The sequence below is a fragment of the Frankliniella occidentalis genome, unplaced genomic scaffold (genome assembly GCF_000697945.3).
Source record: "Frankliniella occidentalis isolate FOCC.00 unplaced genomic scaffold, Focc_3.1 Scaffold140, whole genome shotgun sequence".
NCBI lineage: Eukaryota > Metazoa > Arthropoda > Insecta > Thysanoptera > Thripidae > Frankliniella > Frankliniella occidentalis.
Genome location: NW_026267267.1, coordinates 624,502 through 640,557, shown reverse-complemented (window position 1 = coordinate 640,557; position 16,056 = coordinate 624,502). Strand labels below are relative to the sequence as shown.

General features: G+C 40.7%; 3 protein-coding genes across 7 annotated transcripts in view; 2 read left to right on the top strand and 1 right to left on the bottom strand.

Annotated features, from left to right (window-relative positions):
- The first annotated feature begins 326 nt into the window (after positions 1-326).
- On the top strand, positions 327-9,546 carry LOC113213241 (transmembrane and coiled-coil domains protein 2). 2 transcript variants are annotated; one of them, XM_026432238.2, is made up of 13 exons: positions 327-522; positions 1,068-1,249; positions 1,807-2,059; positions 2,145-2,328; positions 2,409-2,637; positions 2,718-2,762; positions 3,020-3,064; positions 3,317-3,399; positions 3,482-3,825; positions 3,911-4,132; positions 4,221-4,402; positions 4,578-4,703; positions 4,983-9,546. In XM_026432238.2, coding segments are annotated over exons 2-13 (1,872 nt in total). In that variant the 5' UTR covers positions 327-522; positions 1,068-1,091; the 3' UTR covers positions 4,984-9,546. The 2 variants fall into 2 exon arrangements, with proteins under 2 accessions (XP_026288023.1, XP_026288024.1); XM_026432239.2 differs by lacking the exon at positions 3,020-3,064.
- Positions 9,547-9,621: 75 nt separating this feature from the next.
- LOC113213242 (enoyl-CoA hydratase domain-containing protein 3, mitochondrial) lies at positions 9,622-11,342 on the top strand. Of its 2 annotated transcripts, none has more exons than XM_026432242.2 (7): positions 9,622-9,785; positions 9,915-10,042; positions 10,140-10,275; positions 10,414-10,604; positions 10,700-10,860; positions 10,937-11,051; positions 11,133-11,342. In XM_026432242.2, exons 1-7 carry the CDS (start codon positions 9,765-9,767, stop codon positions 11,239-11,241), a joined length of 861 nt encoding a protein of 286 aa, XP_026288027.1. In that variant the 5' UTR covers positions 9,622-9,764; the 3' UTR covers positions 11,242-11,342. The 2 variants fall into 2 exon arrangements, with proteins under 2 accessions (XP_026288027.1, XP_026288025.1); XM_026432240.2 differs by having other exon boundaries at positions 9,909-10,042.
- A 35-nt stretch (positions 11,343-11,377) lies between these two features.
- The window catches only part of LOC113213243 (protein pinocchio), a 46,499-nt gene continuing 41,820 nt past the window's right edge, over positions 11,378-16,056 (bottom strand). The window contains exons 1-4 of one of the 3 annotated variants that reach the window (XM_052270820.1): positions 15,153-15,393; positions 12,868-13,069; positions 12,649-12,778; positions 11,378-12,563 (exon numbers count right to left, since the gene is read on the bottom strand). In XM_052270820.1, coding sequence (XP_052126780.1) covers positions 12,429-12,563; positions 12,649-12,778; positions 12,868-13,069; positions 15,153-15,378 — 693 coding nt within the window. In that variant the 5' untranslated portion in view covers positions 15,379-15,393 and the 3' untranslated portion in view covers positions 11,378-12,428. Of the gene's footprint in view, positions 12,564-12,648; positions 12,779-12,867; positions 13,070-13,224; positions 13,307-15,152; positions 15,394-16,056 lie in introns of those variants that run through there. The other 2 variants (XM_052270822.1, XM_052270821.1) reach the window with 2 other exon arrangements.

Sequence of the window (16,056 nt, the reverse complement as noted above, 5' to 3'; positions counted from 1 at the left end):
TTTTTACCGCTTCCAGCCCCGCCCACCCTACCTAGTACCCTACCCACCCCTAGCGCGAAGAATGCGGTGTAGCACGGGGCAAAACGACGAAACCGTGCCACGAGAGAAGATGACTGCACAATAACAAACAAATGGATGAAAATAACAACAAAAATAAATAATGTCAGCCATTGAATGAATCCCATTCTATAACTTCCTTGCCGCTAGCATCCCCCTCTCCCTCCCCCATCCCCTCCCCCTTCCCTACCCCCGTGTGTCAGTCGGCTCTACTTCGACTTCGGTTGCATTCGGGTCCAGTTCGGAGCACTTCGTGAGTCAGTGTAAGTGTGTGGTGTTCCTTGTTGAGATTCTCTTGGCAGCCCACCCAGATTGGGCTTCTGCTTAACGACTGAGAATGAGAGTAAATTTTGTCTGCTGATATTTGCTGTCAATACAACTATTTTGAAAAAATTGAGTCTTTTTCTGTGGACTCCATTGGCAGTCAACCTCTCGGTCCTTAAGTCCATCAAAATTTGGTGAAACGTAAGTGATCAAGGACTTCTCCTAGCTGATTCATTCATGTCTTTATCCAAATTTTCTTTAAATGTATACTCTTTGATCAGTGTATCTTCGTCATGAGTCCAATCCAAAATCTCGTTGGTATGCTTTCTTTCTTTTACTCTAGTCTATGTATCGAACGGCATCAAATTTAGATGTAGATAATGCTCTTTCCTAACCTTACCTTTCCAAGTTTAGACCCGTCTAAACAAACATAATTTCCAGTGTAAGTTTGTTGTTTTACAGAGTTATATTTCCCTACTCCTCTCCTTGCCTATCTGCATCATTCATATGGCCACAAGCTATCCTTTTAACTTTCTTGCTAGCGTCATGTTGAAATGCAGAATGTGAGCACTCCCTAAACTTTTGTGTAAATGTCAAGTTCTGTGTTGAATTTTATTTTTAGTTTATTATTGGTCTTTATATCTATCATCCTATGCCAGTAGAATGCCACTGTGATATTTTCATCTAATCACTGCGAGTCTTTACAGGTTCTTTGGCATACTTCTAAATTTTCCATTTGTCTGCAGCTGATATGGATGAAATTTTGAGTGATGGATAGTCTGCATATATCTCAGTCTGGAACTGGAAGCAGCAAATCATCTAGTCGCTCAACCTCTCCATGCCCTCCCCACAGCAAGGCTGCTGTCACAATAAGTCATACAAGTAGCTCAGCTACAGGTGCCACATCCAAACACGGGAATGCAAGCTCGTAAGTCTGATAGTCTGTGTGTACCTCTAAGGTGTTAATGTAGCAGTGCATTGCATTGTAAGACATCAATGTTTAAAATTTTTGTCATCAAACCTTTGACTTATTGTTAGAAGCTTCTAAGCTATTTTCCCAGTTAGCATCGTAGTTTTCAGGCATTTCTTTCAATACTGTTTTGCTGGCAACACATATATTTGTTGGAAATTTGGAACTTCTATTCTATAGTATAGTTTTTTGGAAATATTTGAATGATCTATAAGCAAATTGCAGGCTACTGACTTCTGATAAAGGATGCATTTGTATCTAAATTCAACTTTCTTTACATAATTTAAGAATTCTCAAAGACGTGTATGTGACTTGACTCTTTTTTATCAATTATTAGTAGTGCACTTTCATGCTTCATGCACTGTGCTTGTCACTATAAAATAATTTTAGTGTTAAGAAACTTTAGAGGAAGTAGTTGTATACATAATTTAAATTTTGAATGGCACTCATTATATTTGCTGCACCTTGCTGGTCCCTGGGCACTAGGTGACAGTGACAGCGGGCTCTTTGCTCAGGTTGCGACCATCAGAGGGAGCAGGAAGTGCCAGTGGATTTCCTTCATCTGCTACGATTAGTGTTGGAGGTCAATCTGCTGCAACCCACACTATGAGTCGTCGACGATCACCTGTTCCTACTCGGAGGGACCCTCCGAATGCAGCAGACATGGGCACACCACATTTGCCACGACCAGACCCTGTTTCAGCCCAAGTTTCAGAGGAAGATGTTGTTGTATCGCCATCAATTATTGGAATGCATGTTGAGGAAGAGGTTTGTTAATTCAATTTACTCTATTCTCTTAAATTGCCTGAGCTAAGTTGAAATCATGAAAATTATTTTCCTTTCTTTTGTGCAGGACTCTCAGTACCTGGCATCAACTTCAATTCTATCAAATGGCTCAACAGAGCTTATGTCAACCACAGTAGATGAAGCGGATAGCACTAGTGAGGGTACCCGCACTCGTACTGCTATTGAACATATGCAGACCAAGATAGCAAGAACAAAAGACCAGATACGCGTAGAGCAAACAGCTAGAGATGGTAGGCAGAAATTGAAAAATTTGACTTAAATGACCAAATCAGCCAACAAAGTTTACTAATCTGTCAACCTACTTTTCCAGAAAATGTTAATGAATACCTTAAACTAGCATCAAATGCAGATAAACAACAGTTGACTAGAATCAAGGCAGTGTTTGAAAAGAAAAATCAAAAGTCAGCCCAAATTATATCACAGCTGCAAAAGAAATTAGATAGCTACCAGAAAAAACTTCGGGACTTAGAACTCAATGGAGCTAGTTCTGGACATAGACAACCTAGGGAAATGCTACGTGATATGAGTCAAGGATTAAAGTAAGACCAACGTAACATTCTAAAATATAAAAATGATTTCTTCCACAATACCAACCGTTAAACACTTATGCATATTTCAGAAATGTTGGAGGTAACATTCGGGATGGCATCACAGGATTTTCTGGGTAAGTTTTAGATCTTGGGTAAAGTTGCCATCTCAAATTCAATGTCTTGTCTTACCTATCAGAAAATTGGAAATGTGATGGTGTGCTTGTGAAAATGATTGTGCTAGTTGAAAGGGGTGGGTGCTGGAAATATGATTATTCTATAATTTCTGCAAGCGTTCCCTTATGACATGGCATGCTTGGCCTGCTTGAGAATAATGCATTTATTTGCTTTCATTTGTCTTGTGCTTACTGCATTTTACCCCTCTTTGTGACAGTGGTGTGGTTGAGAACATCAAGGGAGGCCTACATGGTGCGGCAGAGTAAGTTTGCTTGCCTATTTTATTTGGAATTATTCCTTAACTGACTTATAAGATGATGTTAATGGTTGTTTATAAGAGTGATATCCTCTTGTTATTTTGAATTTTATTTTGCAAGGCACTATAATTCAAATTTATAGGACAACATTATTAATGTTGAAATATGTTGAATTATGCGCAACTTTAAAAATTATTTTTTTGTCAATCTGTATTTTTTCCCTTTTTGTTTTACCATTCCTTTTTTTTTCTTTCTAGAAGTGTAATGTCAAAGCCAAGGGAATTTGCCCACCTCTTAAAAAATCGGTTTGGTAGTGCAGACAACATAAACCAACTGTCAAGTATGTAACACAAACCCAGTTTTACTAATCTAATCTAATACTGAGGTTAATTTCAATTAACTATCTCTGCTTGTATGTAAAGGAAATGGTGACAACAACAGTGGAGAGGAAGAACGTGTACACCATGGCAGCGCAACACTTCCAGGAGGTTGCAGTTTGAACTCAGGTGGAAGTGGTACTGGAGGGGGAGGGGGAGGTAGTGTTAGTGCTACTGGTGTCAAGTTTACTTCTGATGAGGGATCAGAATGCAGCTCTGTAACAAGTGAGAGTATTCCACATTCTGGCCATCCTCATACTTCATCTCATCCTCCACATCACACTTCACACCTCAGTCCAACCAACTGCTCAATTGAGGTCCTTTTAACCGAGTTGAGAGAACAAAGAGAAGAGTTTGACAGACTGCGTAGAAAATTAGATGATAACAAAGTAAGTGGCAAAACATTTTATAGCCTCTCTAAAAGAAAGTGAAAACTTATTTTAACATTGTTGCAATCATGTCTGCATTTTTTAGGAAGTATTACAACGAGAGATAGTTGAGCTAAACCACCTACTGCAGGAAGAACGGTTTCGAACTGAGCGATTAGAAGAGCAGGTAAATGATCTTACTGAACTTCACCAGAATGAGGTGGAAAACTTGAAACAAACAATGACAGACATGGAAGAAAAAGTTCAGTACCAAAGTGAGGAAAGACTCAGAGATATCCATGACATGCTGGAGAGCTGTCAGACAAAGGTAATTTGCAAAGTCCTGAAATGTGGTGTTTTTACAACTTGGCACGTTTGTCTGTTTTATTCATTATTGTTGTCATTCACTCTTCTAGATTTCTAAGATGGAACACCAGCAACTACAACATCAGCAATATGTCACTTTAGAAGGCATTGACAATTCCAATGCCAGAGCTTTGGTAGTGAAGCTCATCAATGTTGTATTAACAGTCCTGCAAGTTGTGTTATTGATTGTTGCCACTGCTGCTGGCATCATAATGCCTTTCCTCCGCACCAGGTTAGTGAGTGGATCTGGAAACACTGTTCTTGATTGCAATTTTATCCCAGTCACTGCTGCAAACATATAAAGTACATGCCTATCATGGTTTAATGTTGTTCATCCATCTTATCACCTTACTAATAGGACATCAGCTTCAATTGACACTGTAACTAGCATGTTATGTTTCTTGCAGGTTGCGAGTGCTAACAACAGTTATTCTAATTGCCAGCATTGTTGTGGTTCTAAAGCAATGGCCTGAAGTCCGTGATATTGGCAGCCATGTCATGCGCTTCCTCAAAGAAACACTAGCTTTAAAGTAGTAAGTTTGCTTACCAATTGATTCATTTTGATGCATGTGCTTTTTCCTTATGATGTGGGTGGACTGATTTACAACTGTACACTTGCCACTAAACTGAATTAATAATTTAACCCAATCTTAGTAAAACCTGTGTCTATCTTTAAAAGACTGTTTTCCTAATCATGGCTTAATTTGTGCTCTATTAATACTGTATGTGCATTATATCAACTGGAAAATCATTATATCATCTATTTTCTTGTGCAATACTCCCTATAATTTCCTCTTTTTGTTTTCTTTCAGATCAAAGTGAGGGAGAGCAAGAAGTGCTCAAGACGTGTGACAAGCAAATTTACAAATGAGGATAAGAAAAAGGCTGACTCATTCACAAATAAGATGTCTGCATTGCCTTGAAGAATCCATGTCAATTTACGTTCCTGCTGCAGTTACAGTACAATTTATTTAGGTTTAAGATATTTCCTGTAAATGGACCATGGCGTATTGTTACAAGGGAAGTGCTACTTATCTTAGAAAACAACCATGACATGAAAAGAAAACAAGTTTGTGAAAGGAAGACTGAATGCATTCCTAGTTCATTGTTCAAGTTTTTGCTGGCTTAAATGTTCCAGTATTTTACTTGAGCATGTCTGTTTGTGTATGGTGTGTCTGACTGTGTGTGTGAGTGATTTCTAATGCCTCTTTACATGCAAAGCTTTTAGCACAATGTTTTATATAGATTGAAGCGCATTCTTGTAAGGAGGCATTTTATTATTCCTGTATTTGCTTATTTTTTGGCCGCTATTTTTTATTTTATCAAGTCTCAGATCTTTTTCTCATGAAACTTTGAAGAATCTTGGTGAAGAGCATGTTTTTAGGTAGTCCTGTTCGGTAGAAATACCGTTCCACCTAGATACTGCCTCCACTGTACTCCACCAGCTCATTGAAATCATTTTTCGTTTTTCTGCTGTAACTTGAGATGTGTCATGTGAAAGAACCAAATTACTTACAGCAGTGCTTAATCGATTTTTCTGAACTCAAAATTAAAATTTTAATTTTGTCTCATCATTGCTAATATGTATGTTGCCAGGCACCAAAACTTTTGATCTTTGAGTCAGTTAAGTATAGTTTTTGGAATCTTGCATGAGGTATTATTAACATTTAATATCCATATGAAACAAGGGTTGTGATTCAAAGCAACAACGGAAAGTTGCCATATAGTAAGTTACTTCAAATATTTTACTATGAAACAATCCTGATCTGGTTGAAGAATTTCATGATTTTTATGTTGAATGTTTCTGGAGAGAGTGGTTTACAATTTTGTGTAGCTTCATTCAAGGTTAATGTTTCATGGGTATATTACCAGTCTAATTACATACATTGCTGTGTTTCTGTTCCTGAGAGACTTATTACCATGTGATCTTAAAGAAGTTGATGTAACCTCTCTCTCAGTGCCCAGTGAAATTTAAAGTTCCTGTGTGATTTTGACAAGTGAAATTTTATCTATCAATGTTTTTTTAAGTACTTGTGGTTGTATCTCTAGTTTTTTCTTCTTTCTACTGGTTTTAAAGATCTTTTGGCGTTTCTTTGGAATAGGAACATATTCTCTAGTAGTTGTTTTTTTCTCTGTGTTGTGAAGTGTTGGTTTTACAGAAACAACGAAAACATTGTTGCCTCTTAGTTTTAAGTAAATGGAATCGCCGAATGCCCCTGCTTGGTGACCACCGAATTTTGATGATTCAGTATTGTCATCCACATCGTTACCCTTGAAAAAAACTATTTGACAATGTTTTCAGCATATGAGTAAAAGGTCTGCATTCATTAACACAAAATTAGCTTTCCCCTGGGGTCTCCTTTTAAGTAAATTTATGGGTGTTGCCAATGCACGCCAAATTTTTCTTACTTTTATTTTAATTAAAAATTTCAGAGACTTTGGCTTGTTTTAAGTTTCAGATTGCTTAATGCTTTTCATTATATATGTGCCATAGCCAGCCTTTTAGGTTTTTGTTGGGTTTGCACAATCATGTGTGGGTGATATCTTTTATGTCTAAAGTTTATTACCTGTAACTGAAAGTTCTGCGCATCGAGTTGGAAACACAGTTTATAGTGTATTTCATGCATCAAATTTAAATTACCGGGCAGGCAGTGTCAATTCTAAATTTGTGTATGCAGAAGCAACCCTGGTTCATGGAGAGTAGTGCCAAGTTCTCATTCATGTTAAATTGTGTTCCATATAAGTTTCCACCAAATTCTTGCTAAATTGGATTTTAGTTTTCCAATCACATCGCTTGTATGTTTGTCAACTTTTTGGTAGGTGTAGAGTCACAGTGGGTTTGAGAGTAGGTAGTTTGTACCACACTGTTTGGGTTTGACTGTGTGTCTTATTGTTTTCATATCTTCATACAATGAACTTATTGCCCATCATATTTTACTTGAAATCAATACTTTGGCAACATCTTTCTTGTGTGAAGTACTCTGAGGTTGTTTGAATAATGTTATATTTAAGTTTCATAAAACTTGTGTCAGTTATGATATCTCAAGATATTTCTGTTGCTATTATATTATTCTTTATGTTAAGTTTCCATTCTTTACAAAGATGCCAAAGTCTTTTGTTTTATTTTAAGTACACTTTCTTTTATATCTATATTTTTTTGTGGTATTTTGACTGTCAGTACGGCTTGAATACTTTGCCTTTTCATATTACTTATGATTTGATTTAATAGAATATTTATGAAGGGTGCATTGACATTGCTGTATGCATTGCTCATTTTTATTTTCATTCTGGTTCCTTAAAGGATGAAGGAAGGATTTATGTTTCTGTCCAGTACTTTCTGTTGTTTTTAAATTTGATCCTTAAATCATCTGTCAGTGCTGTACCTATTCATATTTTGGAGATTGTGGAAGAGTGGTTAAGAAATTCCAAACCTAAAATCTATTTAGATACACAGTTTTGAAAGGGTGTACCTAATTCCATTTCTGACGATTGCAACATGGTCTCTACATGTAGGTTACATGCAAATTGATTATTGGATGTATTTACCTATGCATTGTGTCAGGATGAAAGAAGAAAGTGTGAAATACCGCCTAGATACCGGCCACCATGGTTTTGTTTCAGATTTACCTACATCTATCATGTTTAGGTAGTTTTTATTCCCTTCTCTCAAACCTTAAATTTTTATTTCCCTTGGAATGGTAATACGACAGAGATAGAATTCCTCCTTTTTTTAAATTATAGTATTTGAAACCAAATATATTTTAAACATAACAGAAAACCACAGTTAAGATTTGCTCTCTTTGAAAACTGAAACAGAGTAACTTTTTTTACAGTAATGTGTTAGCTGAAGTTGGATTTTTACAGAATAGCTGGGATATCACAAAGTGTAGCCAGATCCAACTTGCAAAATTTGCAGTATTTTTGCATCCATTCACCTTACATAGTTGTAAAGGGCCTAAGCACATCTCAACAGGTTGGTTTCCTTCCAGATTTGACCTTTTACAGGGCCATTGCCAAAGTTACATTATTTTTGATACAGTAATTAGATTTCTGGAAGAAGTAGACCAGTCTTGTGAGGATTTGTGTGAAGTACTTTCCAATCTTACCTGAGCAGCAAAATTGTAATTTGAGTCCAAAGAGGCCATTGCACCGAGGTCTTGTGGCACTGATAATTGAAACTAGGTAGCTGCGCTCTGTTTTTCATCCCAGGTAATTACTTTCAGTGGGTTTAGGATTTGTGTTGGATTGATTGCAATACTTGTGTTGCATGTTATGTTATTCATGTTAGGGAAATAGCATTCTGTTAAATCGCTGGAAAAGTTCATACTTTTCAACATGAATTTTTGATTCAGCACAAACAGCTTCCTTTAGGGATAATGGTTGTCACCTAAAGTCATGATATGCATAACTTCTGATGATGTATAGGCCTTCTCTAGGTTTGTTTTAGGAAGTTGAGAGATGGGTTCAAAACTTACTGAACTAATTACAGTTTTAAGCTGAAAATGTAAATTTGTCTATAGATTGGCACTTGTTATTTTTGACTGGTGGCCATACTTGTACTGGTGTGAGATTAGCCTTTTTTAAAATTTGTGGAAGTTGTTCCACATAAACTAGGTAAACTGTTTGGATCAGAGTAACATTCCATTCTAACTTGTAAGACGCTGCAAGCCAGTATAAATTACTGCTTGCATTGTCTGTGATGGAAGTTTGGTGGAACACCAGTGTGTATAGTAAATTTATCAGAACATCTGTGATATTGGCACAGCAGTGATTGTAATGGATTGTAATACTTTCATTTAGATAATTTTGATGTGATTTGTGTATTGTCTGCTTGAAATGAAGTTCATGTATTCAAGTTGATGGTAAGTTACAATGGGTACTTTAATGACCTTATTATCAACTGTCTGAAATCATGTTTATTAGAAATTCTGATCTGCTCTTAAGGCAGCTGCATAGAACTGAACATGATTTTGAATTTACAGAACCGCTGCAATCCAGTTTAATATTTATGCACAGTGAAATTTATTCAAATGTACATTTAAATACCATTTGTAGCCCTCTGACATTTGGTATTGATTTATTTTGCTGACTAGCATTGGTTATTTGGATCATTTAAAGTTATAACTACATAATTGAAAATCACTGTAAAGACAAAAATATTCAGTGCCCCAAAACTTGTTTAAACATTTGTGAAATCAATATGGCTACCACCACAAGCAGTTGCTTCTTTCATTATTGTATAATATCCAATAATAACTTATGTAACATGCTCTGAAGGAAAGAAGCCAGCTGCAGTGGTGATTGTACTACATTAATATGTGAATTACAAAAATATACGGGGCATATTGTAAAATATAGTACCTATTTTTATCCCAATATTTCTGATTTCTTTCAATGCTACTACATTACCCAAATCTTTTATCTCTCCCTTCTTCCCCCTTTTCATTCATTCAAACTTTGTTCTGATTCATGATTCTTCATTATTCACAGAATAGAACTCTGGAGGTATTATACTCACTCAGACTATATTCAGAAAGTAGTTGATAAAGAAGATTTCTAGAATTTGATAGCTACTTTGACACTGTTGTTCAAAAATGTTGTCAACCATAAAACAGGTACATTGTTACTTATTTCAGTAATTTGTTGACTCTTTGCTGATTAGCAGTATATGAGGTCTAATCTTAACCTTACAAAAGTTTTGTTTTAATCCTTGATCTAACTGCTCTTGTCATTCAAAGTTGCAGATTCTACAAAAATTGTCACCAATATGTCCAAAGAAATTTAGCTCATCTTCAGTTAGCTTGGGAGATGGTGTAACAAAAGTTTCATTTAAGGATGGTGTAAGGACAATAACTTTGTCAGGCCCCTCACGGTATGATCACGAACCATGATTGAAATTCTTTCACTCTAAAATGATACACATATTTACAAGTATTAGTTAGTATCAATTTTTTTAAATCTCACTCTAGGAATGCTCTTTCCTTGAAGATGATGCGGGAACTGACAAACAATATAATAGAAGATGAAAACAATGTAGCACTTAGAGTTATTGTACTGAAAGCCGAAGGCCCCTTATTTTCTGCGGGCCACAACCTGAAAGAGCTGGTAGGTAATCTACTTGTACACTGCCATCATAGGCCTACCTCGGCCCAAGAAAAAACCTTGACTGGGAAAGAAATATCTCATTCTACTTGCTCATTTATGTTCAACGATCTTATCAATTTTTGGTTCTGTCAATGATAGACTTCTGACACTGATAAGGAAACTCACAGAGCAGTTTTTAAAGAAGCATCCAAGTTGATGATGAGTATTCTTCAAAGCCCTGTACCAGTAATTGCATCTGTTCATGGTCTAGCAGCTGCTGCTGGTTGCCAGCTGGTTGCTGGCTGCGACATAGCAATTTGTTCTGAAAAAGCATTTTTTTCCACACCAGGGTCAGTTTATGTATTACATATCGCGTAAAAATATGGTATGAAGTGTAGGTTGTTGATTGATTTGTTTTAGTATGTGCTTTGTCGCTCTATTTTAGCGCTCAGGTGGGCATATTTTGTTCCACACCTGGTGTTGCTCTGGTCCGTACCATCCCTGCCAAAGTAGCTGCTGACATGCTGTTTACTGGTGATTCCATTTCTGCTCATCAAGCACTTCAGTATGGACTTGTAAGCAGAGTAGTATCAGAAGACAAGCTTGGTAAGCAATATAAGGCAGGTGTCACCTGTTCAGTGTAGGGGACCTCTATTGTTTTTTGATTAATTATTATTTTCAGATGAAGAAGTTTCAAAAGTTACCACATCTATAATATCGAAGAGCAGAGCAGTCATTTCACTTGGCAAGAAATTTTTGTACTCTCAAATCCAAAAAGATGTTTACTCAGCTTATAGGTTTGTGGAGCCACAATGAAAATTCCTGGGCACATATTCTTTTATGGCAGTTCTCTGATATTTTTTCTTGTTGTTGTGCAGGCTTGGAGAGAATGTTATGACCAGCAATATATCTATGGCTGATGCCCAAGAAGGAATTAGTAGTTTCTTACAGAAAAAGAAACCTGTATGGAAACATACATCTGACTGATGGGACATAAAGATCCTTTTGTGATAAATTTTTGATATATTTCATTCCCTTTGTTTTTGTTATCACTGTATTTGTGTAATAAAGATTGTGTTTGTTATAAATTTGAGGTGTTGGTAGAAATTTCTCTAGACAAATGTTTTTGTAAGTAATAGATTTAATATTTTAGGCACCTACACAATTACATCAATTAAGGCCTAACTTATCAGCACAAAGGTAGTGGATAGAGTGACAATAATAAAAACAGAATAATTATTCTAATCAGTTTACTCTTAGTAAAGATCACATACTTGACTTTTAAGTACAGTAAGCAGCACATTCTCTTAATTTCACATATAGTTTAAAAAGTAGAAAAAATTAGAGCTGAAGCTCGATGTTTCTAGCTCATTTTACGGCAATATTGGCTCACTCATCAGCAATATTTTAAATAGAATGCCTTAGTGATTGATGTGTCTTTTTTCTTATACAAAAAAACATCATCTATCCAATATCTCATGGTGACAATGAATAATAAATTAAAATGGGCAAAAGGTTGAGATCCTCCCCACATTTGCACAGGTACACTTGAACATAAAATAAGTCTAGTAAATACATACCTACGATTAACTACCTAGTTGGTTTAAGGTGTGGGGAGGTCGCACCAGAATTCTAATTTTCTGCTTTTCTATAAAAAGCCAACATCTTAGGAGGACCACACATTAGAAATGACTAGTCCTTTTATTGAAAAAGAATAACTTAAGTTAAAGGGTGATGTGGGTAGGTCAAATAAACATTTTCAAAAATGAGTGATTTTGCCAGAGTCCTTTCCAAACAGAAAGTCAACAAAGAAATCTGTCCATAAAATAAAATTTAGGATACACAAGTTATTTTTGATTTCTCTATCTATCATAATTGCCATAAATTATTATTTAGGACTTCCCTGACAATTTAATTACCAGAACACATCAGACAACATCTTTGATGTGGCTGAAGTGTTTGTAAAAGCTGTCACAAAACAATTTACCCCGCAAACTTAGGACTAGTCCAGGAGAACTCCTAGATCATTGATCCCTTCATAGCTCTATCAGTTCCCCATTTCTCCATATCACACACATCCATACCAATAAGTAACAGAAATACCATTCATTCAAACAAACCATTCACTCATTTCATTCACACTCAGTCTCTTTCTTAGCCAAGACATCAATTTGTCATGAGCTTGCAGTAAGTTTCTCCAGCCTGGAACATAGGTGGGACTCATCTTCTGAAACCAAATTCTTTATCATCTGTGTGGATGTTGAATGAAGGCACTTTCCTTCCCATCTTGCCTTACCAGAGGCATGTGACTGAATAGAAAGAAGATAAATTTAGTAAAACTGTTCTGATAAAATCGAATTAGCAGCAGAACTAGCATATGAGTGTAAAACATACCATGGTTAAATCTCGCTTCCAAGTACCTCCACAGCGGCCATCACAACGAGGGCATGGTCGCTCTAAGGAATATCCTCCACACTCCTGACAATCCAATGAAACATGATCTTCATGCCAGCTTACACCGCACCTAAAATATAAAATAGTCATATAATTATTATATTTGGATTTTTTCTGGTATCAGATACAGTGTGTATTTTACATAAGTATAAAACTTACGTGAAGCATGAGTTGAGCTGTAAGCGCAATTCCTCAATTGAAACAACAGGCTCCTGTACAGAAGCAGTTGAGTTTGCTGAGTTGGCGACAGAGAATGAAATGTGGGCATCGTCAAGAGAGCTGATGCTGCTTAAGCTTAAGCTTTGACTCTTGTTCAACATCCTCATGGTTTCCACTCGTGCGATTGACATTGGGGACGACACTGCAACAAAATGAAACATAAAATTAAATACAATGAAGAATATATATTTTAATTATTCTAGTCTAATGACTAATCTAATCTCTATGAAGCTGGTACGGTTCATGGGGGAATTAAATCAAAACTCAAGCAGTGGAGTAACCAGGTTAGCAGTCTACCAAAAATATTTGGAAAGTCCTGTATCAATATGCATCTGCGATGCACCGCCAGGAAGTCACAGAACATCCCCAACCCCTAAAAGTCAATCTACCTTCAATTAGTCAAGGACTGCACTCTTGCTTCACTGTGAAACTGACAACTCTACGCTCGCCTCGCCGTAAGATTGTCCCACAACCGCGCCAGACAGACACAGGACCACGCCCGCAACCTCCCCCCTCCTCGGTCAGTGCACCACCTCCCCCCTGGCCTGCTCCCGCCATTCCGGCCCTTCACCCCACTCGCCGCTTCGCGCCGCCACTCCCTTGTGCGGCGTGGCGCTGCGTGTTGGCCGTTGCAGAGGGTAGTGCTGCTGCCGGTGGGGATTTGGGGGGGGGGGGGGGCTTAGCGTCGGGCGTGGTCGGGATGTTGAACTCTTTGCGTCTTCGACCCTTATTATCACCCGCTCCCGCTAGAGTCGGCGTTCTCTGATTCCGCAGAGCGCTCTACCACCGCATCTTATGGTCGTGTCTCATGGGTTCGACAAGGACGGAGGTACGAAACGAAAGGCTCGAGCGGAATCAGTTACTGCTCAACATCGCCCCCCCCCCTTCCCGTCACCCGTTCCCTTCGCACAGGGGCCACTGAAGAGCCCTACACGCCTCGCCCTTACGTTACGCAAACAACCTGTTCCGATCGAGGTTGCATCGCGTTAAAGCGATGACAGGTGGAGAGAGAGAGAGAGAGAAGGGGGGGGGGGGGGGGGGGAGGCTGGACTCGAGGCTCACGGGCAGCGAAGGAAACCCTTCAGCTAGTGGGTCCAGGATCCAGAGCAGGAGCAGACGCGGAGCTAAGCTAGGCTGAGCGAGCTGGCTCCGCGCCTGCAGCCGCCCTAGCGGCGCTAGCCTGGTCCCTGGCTGTCCTTGTCCCGCCTGCTGCCAGGGGAGGTGGGGCGGGTGAAGAGGGAGCGAGCGAGACAGAGACAAAGACAAGGAGGGAAGGGGAGAGGGAGACAGAGAGACAGAGAGAGAGAGAGAGAGAGAGAGAGAGAGAGAGAGAGAAGAGGGGAGAGAATAAAGGCAAGGTGCATGTGCGACCTCGGCGAGAGTCCACGGGGATTGTCACACACTCACATACTGCGTCGCCTGGCATGGTGTCGCGGCGCAGCGGCGCACTCGACTTTGCGCAATGAGACTCCGACAGGAGAGCGCACACACGCACACACACACACACGCACACACACACACATGCATATGAAAGGAATCCCCCGAAGAGCAAGTCAGCCTACTAGATAGGCAACCTGTTGGAGAAGACGCACAGGTGCACAGCTGGTTGCCTATCTCCAGCGAGTTAGGCGCGCTGCTCGACAACGGATGAAATTTCAAGTTAATGCGTGGCAAATTCTGATGGACGCGAGGAGCTCCCGCAGGCCGTCGGGCCGCTTCCGGCCCTGGCAACGCTGCCGACGACCCGTGAGGGCCGGGGCCGGGGAGGACAGGACACGGCCCGAGACGAGCGAGAGGCCAGGCACCAGGCCAGGCAAACGACCTTCGTGGTGTGCGTCGCGGCTGGCGGCTCAGGCTCAGGAACCAGGAGCCCCTCCACCACCACCGCCACTCGCTTGCAACCCAGCTTGCAAACTGAAATTATAGCTAATAAGAGGATGTCGGCAGAGGATCTCGCAATTTTGCAAAAGTTGAATTAGTTGCCGGGTAGGCGAAGGCGCGGCGGCGCGGTGGAGTGACAGGAAAAAGATTAGAAACGCGCAAAACTGTCGTTCCGGTCGGAAGAGGCGGACCGGAGGCATGTCGAGAACTCACGCCGAGGGACCGAAGTCCAAGCGTCGGAGAGAACGTCTCCAAGACTCGTTCGCGCGAAAGTGTTGGCAAAAAATAAAATAAAAGGGGAATGCAAACGTGGATGCGGATGCGGTAACTCTGAACCAACATACGAGAACGAGAACTGTCGAAGTTCGCAAACAAAATGTGACCCAGTGCAGGTGCGACGGCCAGTCCAGTCCAGGCGAGAGTGAAAGCGTCCTTCTGAACGTTCCAGACTGTTTGTAAACAGCGCCACGTGTGGAGCGAGGCGGATGGAGGCCAGCACCTCGTCTCGCCTCGACTCAGCCTCCAGCCAGCTCCAGCCAGTCGCGGGGAGGGGGAGAAGGTGGCCTGCATTCTGCGAGTTTTGCTTGCCTCCTCCTCCCCCTCCTCTGTCTCTCGCCTGCACCGCGCCAGCCTTCTTCGCCGTAACCTGGCCTATTATCGCACGCGCCTTTTTGTTTATGTTGTTTCTTTTTGCTCGCGAGCCGGTTGCCGGGCGAGCGCTGACCTCACCCAGATCTCACGCGCGCTCTCTGTCTCTTTCAAGCCTCCCAAACGTTGACGCTAACTAGATTGGCACGCGTCGCGCGCCTCCACCTCCCAAATGACATTCTGAGAATCGAGCGGTGCTAATCTGTTCAACGGGAGAGCGCACCGGAAGGGGCCGGGCCGGGGCCGAGCCGGATGCGATGAGCCGAGACGTGGCGGACCGCAATACCGTTCCACGGGCACGCTCCGCAGCGCGCACCGCGAAGCGATACCAGAGGGGCGAAGGGCGAACGGAGATAGCAGGTGCGCATACCATGCAGCGCGACTTCACGTGAAGGCATGGGGGCGCGGCGGGGGCGCGGCCGAGTACTGTACCGACCGTATGGTGTCTACGCCCCCCTGGCCGCCCCCACGCCACACGCCCCCGCCTGCAGGGACACCGCCCCGGGGTAGAGCCGCCTCTACCCGCGCGAGGGGGTGGTAAGTCGAGAGGGTGGAGCGCGCGGCCCACTCGTGGGGGTAGGTCAAAGGGGGCAGGGGGGA

Coding starts and splice junctions, on each gene's coding strand:
- LOC113213241 (XM_026432238.2), top strand. CDS start 1,092: ATGGATAGTCTGCATATATCTCAGTCTGGAACTGGAAGCAGCAAATCA. Junction 2,329..2,408: donor AGAGCAAACAGCTAGAGATG/GTAGGCAGAAAT, acceptor CTACTTTTCCAG/AAAATGTTAATGAATACCTT. Junction 2,763..3,019: donor GGCATCACAGGATTTTCTGG/GTAAGTTTTAGA, acceptor TCTTTGTGACAG/TGGTGTGGTTGAGAACATCA.
- LOC113213242 (XM_026432240.2), top strand. CDS start 9,765: ATGTTGTCAACCATAAAACAG. Junction 9,786..9,908: donor TGTTGTCAACCATAAAACAG/GTACATTGTTAC, acceptor TGTCATTCAAAG/TTGCAGATTCTACAAAAATT. Junction 11,052..11,132: donor GATGTTTACTCAGCTTATAG/GTTTGTGGAGCC, acceptor GTTGTTGTGCAG/GCTTGGAGAGAATGTTATGA.